This window comes from Lacerta agilis, chromosome 10 (assembly GCF_009819535.1).
Source record: "Lacerta agilis isolate rLacAgi1 chromosome 10, rLacAgi1.pri, whole genome shotgun sequence".
Classification (NCBI taxonomy): Eukaryota; Metazoa; Chordata; class Lepidosauria; order Squamata; family Lacertidae; genus Lacerta; species Lacerta agilis.
The window spans coordinates 64,798,489-64,808,810 of NC_046321.1; the positions used below are offsets into that span (position 1 = coordinate 64,798,489).

A 10,322-nucleotide genomic window follows, 5' to 3' on the forward strand; every position below is an offset into this window, starting at 1 on the left:
AAGTAGTCATATTATTGAATAATACTTTCTGAGTATGTTATGTTAATATGACTTGGACTCTCACAATAAAAAATAACCATTTAATTTAACTACACTCCTTTCTCTCTCCCAATTTTTATTTAGTAGGATTTATCTCCAGCTAAAGAATAATAATCAACATACTATTTGCAGTTTTACATCACTACATAATTTTGTTTGCTGTGAAATCTATTCTCTTTTAATACCAATGGGAGAGTACTATGGCACTGCATTTGAAACATACTACTTTTTTGTTTAATTGCTACTTTATATTTGATTCAGGTGTATGGGTATCGGCTACTAAAACACAAATGCAATGAATTATGGCTTTGGGTACACTGATGTTCACAGCTCACTTTTTGAAGGACCTAAGTTCATCTGTAAGATACTGGGCAGTAACATCCTTTTGTGACTGATGAAATCTGTCATAACCAAGCTGCAAGGTTTCTACCCAGAGTATAAACCCAACCATACATAAATCTGACCATCTTTGCAAAACAAAAATAAATTCCTTCCAGAGGTGTAAATTTAATTTTTGTGTGCATGATTGCAAGCTATTCTTTTTAGAAGGCTTAAAGTTAAATAGTAGATAAAAAAAGCACAGAGTCTGATTATCTTAATACTTATTGTAAAAAGGTAAAGGTAAAGGGACACCAGACGACTCTGGGGTTGCGGCACTCATTTCGCTTTATTGGCCAAGAGAGCCGGCGTACAACTTCCGGGTCATGTGGCCAGCATGACTAAGCCGCTATTGGCAAACCATAGCATCACATGGAAACGCCGTTTACCTTCCCGCCGGAGCGGTACCTATTTATTCACTGTCTTGGCTTAATGAGGCACGGATAATAATATCCACTTGTACTTTGATGTGCTTTCGAACTGCTAGGTTGACAGGAGCAGGGACCAAGCAACGGGAGCTCACCCCGCCGCGGCGATTCGAACCGCCGACCTTCTGATTGGAAAGCCCTAGGCTCTGTGGTTTAGACCACAGCGCCACCCGCGTACTTATTGTAAAAACAGGGTATGGGAGACAGCAATGCCAACACATTACAAAACATTGTATGCTCATAGTAAATGCTGCTATACCTGTTGCACCCTTGCAGCTTGCTATACACAAGCTGTTCCTCATACATTTCAATAGAGGAGGTAGCTCTACCCTTATACAGTATGGAGTTCTCTCCATATTTACATATGGAACTCACATACAGCTCTGGAATATAGCCAAAATATTCTAACATCAGGTTTTCTCAGCCCTAAGAAGATAGCTAGATCAAGATCAATTAAAATATTCATACACAAAATAAAACATAAGACACCACAAAATAGTTATAAGAATAGCTGGCTTATCTTTAAAATAATTAGATGTCTGAACTGAAAATAATTAAATGACTTAAATGTCAGCATTAAAAAAAAAATCTAAGACACCTGAAAAGTGGCAAGGATGAAACCAGCAACACAAAATGCCTAATTCCTGTTCTAAGTCAGTTGGAATCTTGAGACACAGGGAGAGCTTTAAATCAAATGGCTGAAGCATTTGTACAGAAATTGTTGTTCAGTTGTGTCCAACTCTTCGTGACCCCATGGACCAGAGCACGCCAGGCACGCCTATCTTTCACTGCCTCCCGCAGTTTGGCCAAACTCATGCTAGTCACTTCGAGACCACTGTCCAAATTAGCTTTATACAAATTGTATTTAGCAACGTAAATGAACAGTACTGATCTACAGCTTCATGTGTATTCTACCATGTAATGCTTTTCCATCAAGGTTGAAAGTAGTTTCATACATGCAAGAAGTTCTACTACTTTTCTTCCTGTTCCACAAACATGTAGGTCTACATATATATTGTGTGTCCTACATTCATAAGCATCAGCTTAGGCTTTTGCATCCGGAATTTGATTTTGAATGGAGGCTTTTAACGATTTCCAGTTTCAGCACCGCTGCTTTATCAGTTCTGCCACTTGTTCTTTTACTTCTGTGTCATGATGGTACAACAAAGATGTTAGTTTCTGAGCACACTCTGTAGTATTCCCCCAGAGTACAGAAAAAATTGAACCTTCACTATGATGATGGGCAGTAATGCTCTTGTCCTTGTGCGTAAGTTTTGTTAAGTTTGTAGCAAACACCAGGGCCCTGAGCAAAACTTCTTTGTTTATGCAGGTGTCAAACAGGGATAATAAGAAGGGTGCCTAGAGAATTAAACAAACAAGAAATAGTTGTTCGTAGGCATGAAAAAATAAGTAAACATACATCTTTTTAGTAAATATCAGATGCATCACTTACCCACCTTCATGGGCTCTAGTAATTTACTAGCTTCTGAACTTCCCTATGCCAACCCAAAATCAAATTTTGAGCACCATACACCTCAGGCATTCTCCAGCTGCTAACCTGGAGTATTTCTTACCTCTGCTCACTCAGCTATAGTTATTTTAAAAGCTTATTTCTTCAAATAATAATTGTTGGAAGAAGCATAAAAAGTAGCATTACCTGAGCATTAAGGAGATGTTCCGTCATAGCTGGGTTTGCTGATAAATTCACAAGCACTTTTAGAACCTGAACCTATTAATATAGGGGGAAAGTTAATTTCAATAATATACTATGGATTTAACACTATACATAAAATAAGCAGGAAATATTAGGAACACATATTACTAATTTACTAATCAATAAGGTTTGCAAGCGCAGCTTACAAACTGCAAGCTAGGAGATCATAAAACAAAAAATTTACCGGGTAGATCCCACTTTTTCTGACAGTTCAACATGGTGAAAAAACCAAAATTATAAGGAGGGGAAAAAACAAAATATTATAAACCCCATTTTCTTGTAACAAGCATTTGTCCTTATTAGGAAATAAGCCCCATTTAAGTTTTATCAGTACTGTACTTATTTCTGAGTAAACCAGTACAAGACTTAGGTACTCGCATTGCAAACCTCATAAATTACTCAGTTTCGAGGGGGTGGGGTGGCACAGAAAGTGGAGTTTGCAGCACCAAAGCAGCACACCACTTTGGGACCAGTCTGTAGTCAAGCAGACAGAGTTGGGTTTGGGGGTATACCTATGAGCCCTGGTGTGACTGTCAATTAGTCAGTTTGGAGGGAATTTCAGGGCCACACATTAATGAAGCTTGCATAGTACTCAGCAGAAACACAAAGTTAACCTGAGGACTAGTGACAGCAACCTTATTCTTCTAGGAGCCTATTCTTAATTTAAAATTCACATCTATCTTTCAGAAGTATAAATCTATCCTGAATTCTCAGAGAATCCTGTTTTCTTCTAATAATGTGTGCTTCTGTAATCTAAAGAACAAACGTTCAGAACTGTTCAAAACAAGCTCTGCTGTTATTTTCACTCAAAAGTAAAGAGGCTGAGAGTGATAGAGAGCCACCTTGTGGTGCTCTTAACTTAAAAAGGAACAGGGAATGGAATCCTGCTAAGGTCTTTTCTAATGAATGACCGATAAGCAATTGTTTTAATGCTCCAGTTCTAATTAGTTAACATTTTTTTGAGTTGGCTCTGGAGTTCAGAAAGCCTAAACAGTCCTACTCCCTCACTTTTTAAAAAGAGGCAAGTAAAAAAAAATCAGCTAAAAACATTTTCTACCCCCTTTAACTTATGTGCATGGTTACTATTAATTTTAAGACACAGAGAATTAAAAGACTGTGTCAGACAAGAAAAGCAGAATACTAAATATTTTCCTCCTAACAAGATAGAGCATCTTATGGTACCTGTGTTCTTTCATTTCCTTCCAAAAGCATATGAAGAAAGCATGGTATGGAGCTTGTCATCATGTAATGATAGTCATTGGTAACAGACATATTGGTTAAAAATCGAAGCCCAGCTAGCTGAAGTTCAGAGTTCAGGGGAGATGAATCTGTTTCCTCACAAACTATGGTAATATATATCTTAGGGAGGGAAAAACAAAAACACGATCAGAACAAACCACTGATAATCCCACTGTTATCATTAAAAAACAGAATATGATCGCTGTTGAACATAAATTTTTAACAAATACGCAAAGGTAGCGACAAAGTACCTTTTTTTAAACATGAGGCATAGCGAATGCTGCTAATTTTAAAAACTGGCAAAATCTTTTATCACAATAATCCTTCCATTAACAACATATTCTAAATGTAGAGTCATCTGTTTTCTTCTCAGCAGATGTTTAAAGTATTGTTAATGGATTGTGGGGCAACACCATCAACTATCCCTACAGTTTTAGGTTTCATCATGTAAATTCAAGAGCCAATTCATTGCCATCTGAATACAAATACTAAAATTGCCACGCTGTCACATTTATTTGCAACACTTGTTTGAACAGCACCAGAACAAAGTAATGTGGGTTGCATGACTGTGACAGAGCTCTGTGGGGACGCCCAAAGAGCAAGACAACATTTTGCGGTCCCTCAGAGAAGTCTCTGCACTGACCGCTATTAACTGTCAAACCTCCGGAAACATGGAAAAGGGGGATTCTCCCGAAGCCCGTGCATTAGCAAAGCTAATAGCTACATCGCTGCAGAATTTGCAGTCTAAATCAACAGGGCTGTTGCAAACGCAGACCTGCCAAGGCTGCTGTCCATCTAGAAGCGAAGATTGAGCAAGCTCAGAGATGGATAGACAACCCTACAGTTGATGACCATGGAGTAGAGTTGGCTGGCAGATCCTCATGGGGGAAGTGAAGGAGGGGAACACATTCGAGGCATTATGGCTTAAGCCAGGAAAATTGCAGAGCTCTGCGAGGTGACATTTTGTGGTCCCTCAGAGAAATCTTGGCGTTGACCGCTAAGTTGTCGGACCTCTGGAAACATGGAAAGGGGGATTCTCCCGAACCCCGTGCATTAGCAAAGCAAATAGCTATATCGCTGCAGAATGTGACGAGAGAAGTCAGTCATCCTATTTTTTGTTCATCATTAGCGGTCCTCTTCTGAATTCCCTTCCCTTCTTAAGTCAGATGGGTAGTACCATAGAGAGGGCCTTTTCAGCTGTGGTGTCCCACATATGGAAAGCCCTTTTGAGTTATATTTATGCTCACCTTTGTTATTAATTTGGTGTTGCTTATGACTTTGAGAGCTTTCCTGGGGGTTTTAACTGAAGGGCAGCATATAAAATGCTGTAATTAATCATTAGAAAAAGTATTTACCTAATCAACATTACACATTAAGGGGAAGGTTTAGATCACATTGAGGTCAATGGGAAAGCTTTCATTGATTTGAATCTAAATGGGATTGCACAAAAAGTTCTTCATATAAACTCATTATTTTTGCACAGAGTTTTCTGTAGTAGAGTTTGTTGCTTTTAAACTTACCTTCATCTCTTCTTGATTTTTAATATTCATACTCAAGTTATTAAGTGCATTCAGTGCTTTTTCTTTAACCTTAGTGTCAGGAACTGAAAGCATTTTTCCAACAACGATAAGCCCGCCTAAATTTCGAATGATATCCTACAAGTTAACAGAAAAATTATCTTAATTTAAGTCCAGGAGCCAAACAAAATATGTTTTAATTGTTATATGAATTCTGCTTGAATCAACAAAGAATACAATGAAGCAATTGGATTTCATTTTTATCTAATCTGTAAAAACAACTCTAGACATCTCTACTTTTTCTCATTGAGGTAAGGTACAGAACAGTGAAGTACTCTCAACTCAATCTCCCATTTCCTCTATAAGGGCTTCTCCAGATGACCCTAGGGCTTGCTGATCAGAAGGTCGGCAGTTCGAATCCGTGACGGGGTGAGCTCCCGTTGCTCGGCCCCAGCTCCTGCCCACCTAGCAGTTCGAAAGCACGTCAAAGTGCAAGTAGATAAATAGGTACCACTATGGTGGGAGGGTAAACGGCGTTTCCGTGTGCTGCTCTGGTTCACCAGAAGCAGCTTAGTCATGCTGGCCACATGACCCGGAAGCTGTACGCCAGCTCCCTCGGCCAGTAACGCGAGTTGAGCGCTGCAACCCCAGAGTCGGCCATGACTGGACCTAATGGTCAGGGGTCCCTTTACCTTTACCTTACAGAACAGTGAAGTACTCTCAACTCAATCTCCCATTTCCTCTATAAGGGCTTTTCCAGATGACCTGTTTATTGAGCATTCAACCTTATTTACTTGTACTTATGTAGAGGATAAATGATATCTGGTCTCTACTGAGCATTTGTTCTGATTTGTCTGCAGGGCAGTTTATTACAATGAAAATTTATCCTGATTTTCTTGCAGGGTGTTCATATATCTTTCCATTAATCATTCGTTTATTTCACACTTTTCAATGCATTTCCTCATCACTTTCCAAACTACACAAAGTCTTTCTTTATTTTTTAAGTGGATTTGTTGAGCTACAGCAACAGAACCCTAACTGCGCATAATGAAAGTTTGTGTTCTTGACTCCCTCTTCACAATAATGAGTCTGGAGGCACCACTAGTGTTGAGATGGGACAAGGCACTATGGGTCTGCTTAGAATTCTGTCACTTAAGCTGTGGAAGTTGTATTGGTCCTAGAAAAATACACAGCTAAGTATTACAGTTACCCAACACAGTGGTTCCCAACTGGTGGTCCGTGGACGCCCAGGGGTCTGCGTAATCCACCCAGGGGGTCCGTGGCACAATTCACAATACCAAAAACTACCATAGAGATATAAATACTTTCAAAAGCCATGGCTTTCAAAAAACGTGGTATGAAGTACTTCACTAATTGAGAACCACTGACCTAACAGAAGCCAATACCTACTTGTAAAAGAAAATTTCATTTCGAAGATTAATACCCCACTTAGATTATATGATCCTGATCCCAAGGAAACGAATTACATTGCTCTAATTAGTTTTTACATGATTATTACTTTATCTTATTGTTTTTTTATATATTTTATTTTATTTCAAGCAAAGAACAATACTTACCTGATTGGCAGAGAATGCAGCACTGTTGCTCAATGTAATCAAGGCTTTCTCCTGAATTGTGGGATCCTTCGTAGAGTCAAGTAAACGAATAAGATTCTGTATATGGTGTGCCTCCAGATCATGGGATGATTTTGGAAGATCCACGTCTTCTAATTTTAGAAACATAAACCATTTCTACACTAGTAATTTAATTGGGGGGGGGAGAGGAAAGAGAGGAAAGGAAGGAACGGATCAAGGCCACAATGCCTTCTGGGCAGCCTTCCCAGGGTAACACCATCATGTCAGTGGCACTGGCGGAGGAAGGCAAGTTCGGGGGGTGCGATCGTAAAGCCAGGTGAAATCACCACACCGCCACCCCCCACTCGTGCTGCGAGGTCAGCGGGCCGCTAGAGACAATGCTGCCGCGGGCGGCTAGCGGCGCCCCATGATGCTCACCGTGCAGGCAGCAGGTTCTAGGGAAGCTCACCGCGCGGGCAGCAAGCAACGCCCCCACACCGCTCTGGGGGCTGGGGCAGGTAGCTCTGCCCCTGGTCAGTGGTGGATTGGGCCCAAGGTAAAAGTGGATGGAGTAACACATTTTAGGTTGTCTTTTATGCAATGGGCTAGTTGCTGCATAGGCTCACACGGCACTCTCTATCCTCTCTACCCAGACAATCAAGAGGCAACTTCAGAGTTCAAGGACACATTCCAGCCATGCAAAAACTGTTAGGGTGTAAAGCAAGGGCAGTGAGGGATATGGTCTGGGGAGAGGCGTGTGTGACTTGGAGAGAGTCCCAAGGGCCAGTCAGAGGGGACTGCAGGGCCACATTTGGTGCCTGGGCCTGAAACTCCCCATTCCTGGAGTACAGTGTTAACACCTGCCTCTACATTGCATATTTGAAAGGCTGTGGTAGTCTACAGTGGTTAATGTGTGTATATGCATAATTAAAAAAAATCTATATACTACATAACTAGCTAAAACAGTTGTACTACAACTTTTTATTTTACTTTACATTAGGCATATCTTTGTGTTTCAAACCTGTGTAGCTACACTCTGAGCTATTATAGCCCAATGACATAAAGTTTGACATGAACATAAAAGGCTGTGTTAAAACAGACATTTTGGTGACTGTGGGCAGATCACTAACTCAGCTCCAATGACAAATTAGTAAGATGGTTATGATAAAAAAGTCCTATTTAACTGGATTTTTATGGAGCAGAATAAAGCAATGAATGTTGTTCTCCTTGCATCTGAGGATGTCTGTTCTGAACCAGTGTTTTACATTTAATCTCATCTTGTCTTGAAACTATTAATAACCATGTATTTCCTATTTATTCTCCCTCCTAAGACAGTGGGCTTGGGTTCTTCCTTATTTCTTTACTCAAACTGCATTTCTCCAATTGGCTCTAAGCCTCCTCGGAAACAGTGGGGAAAGAAGAGAAGGGAGAAACATACGGTATTTGAAACAGGGTTATTATACCTTATCAAGCAGTTGTTCTGGGTAAGAATCAACAACCTCATTCACTAATAATTCGCAATGGGTGCCTGAACAAAAAGGCTAATTTTTTTTAATACATGAAAAAGTCTCTAATGGCAAGAGGAGAAAGAAGAGCCTCTGATCAGGCTAAGTGTAGAGAGGCTTGCCTGCCTTTTAATTAGTCATAATGTTTTGCACAACTAACAATCCAAGAATGGATTGCTAATCAGCAGCAAAGCATGGGATGAACTGCACAATTGCAGTATACTATCATCAGTAGTAGACTGCAGGCCAAACTGCCTAGCTAGAGTGACAGGCCCTGGTAATGTTATGTTAATAGCATGTAAATAAACAACATGCAAACCCCTTGAACTGTGCTTCTGCCAAGTGATGGAGACACAGCTGTATTTCTCTGCACTTGCCACTGGTGTACTCAGGGCCAGATTTAGGTTTGATGAGGCCCTAAGGTACTGAAGGTAATGGGGCCCTTTATATGTCCAGCTGTCCTCTGTCAACAACAAACTGTTGCTGGTTTTTTTTTTGTATTGAATATATGGTAGTTTATGGACCTAATAGGTATCTAAAGTCATTTGCACATAACAGAATATGTATTTTATCAAAGTAATTGTTGAACTGAAATACAAATAAGAAGAAGTATATTAATGGTTAAAGAATTATTAAGCTCTAACTTAAAATTTTGGAAATGTACATCCAGTTCCCCCCCCCTTTAAATATTTTGGGGGCCCCAAGAGAGAGGGGCCCTAAGCTATAGCTTGGGGCCATTCCACTGTCACGGGTGGGACACTTTGACCATGTTTTTTGGTATTCGCACATGTGTAACAATGTAAATATACATAAAAATTAACAACCAAAATTTAAACTATGTTCTTAATAAGATACTGAACATTTTACTAATTTATTATTATTTTTACGGATATTTTTGACAATTTTATTAAATGTTAAAAGTGTTGTCACGAGTGGGACAAAAAAAGGACATGGAGCTTGAGATAAGTTTGATTTATGGAAAAACTCTGTGAGTTGGGAGGTGAATCAATGATAAACTCAGCATATCTGTTTAAATCAATGTTTATTGGTTACAACTATGCAATCAGGAATTAAGTTTAAGAAATTTAACGATACAAAATTAAGGAAAAAATGCTGTCACGGGTGGGACAATCATCAGAAAACTTTTAACTTGAACACTTCTGTGAAGACTACGTGGGTGGACTTTTGAAAAGAAGGTCCATAAAATAAACTTCTTTTGTCTTTAGCTTTTAAAAAAATGGTTAGACTGCACGTTTGGACTCTTCCTCACCAAAGTCCAGTGCTCATATAGCATTCTTATCAGGCTCATTTTTTACGGAATGGCCCCTTGTTTAGTTTATACGTAAATCCGGCACTGGGACTTCTCACTGTCATCTTGAAAAGCGCAAACTCGGTAACTGGAAAAAACATTTAAGAACAAAACAGAGCGCTTGGTACTCTTACCTTGCTGAAGGTTTTCCGGCCCCTTCCGGCCCGGGCTGGAAATCACGGGCATCGCAGACACTTTCTGCAGCAAATGGCCCTTGGGGGCGGCCGCCCCACCGCCAGAGACGGGCGCTTCGTGCCCTCGACGAACATCCCCCCGCTTTGCCCGGGCTTCGGCTCCTGCCTCGTTTCCCCTTCTGGTCGCTCGGTAAACACAGTAGCAGCAGACGCCGGCCCCGACCGCCAGCCCCGCCACAAGCCCCGTCCTCCTCACCGTCACAGACGACCCGCCTCCGCAGTCCCTCATGCCGCCGCGTCTCTCTCGGCCCGCTGCTCAGAGATCCGCCGGGAAAGCCGGGAGGAAGCGGCCACCGGCGACACGGGGAGGTCGAGAGCGCGGCCTCCGCCTCTCTCGCTCGGCGCCCCCTTGCGCCCGCGGCGCCATCCGCATCCAGACCTTCGTGCGCAGGGAGCGCGCCGGGGGAGATGTGGCGCGCCCCGCC

The 10,322-nt window shown here is 41.1% G+C and overlaps 1 protein-coding gene across 1 annotated transcript; it reads right to left on the reverse strand.

Annotated features, from left to right (window-relative positions):
- Window positions 1–1,744: 1,744 nt before the first annotated feature.
- Window positions 1,745–9,940, reverse strand: ARMC10 (armadillo repeat containing 10). The gene is made up of 6 exons (XM_033162964.1): window positions 9,838–9,940; window positions 6,893–7,041; window positions 5,319–5,453; window positions 3,742–3,918; window positions 2,503–2,574; window positions 1,745–2,204 (listed from the first exon to the last, which is right to left on the reverse strand). Exons 1-6 carry the CDS (start codon window positions 9,887–9,889, stop codon window positions 1,947–1,949), a joined length of 843 nt encoding a protein of 280 aa, XP_033018855.1. The 5' UTR covers window positions 9,890–9,940; the 3' UTR covers window positions 1,745–1,946.
- Between the last annotated feature and the right edge of the window lie 382 nt (window positions 9,941–10,322).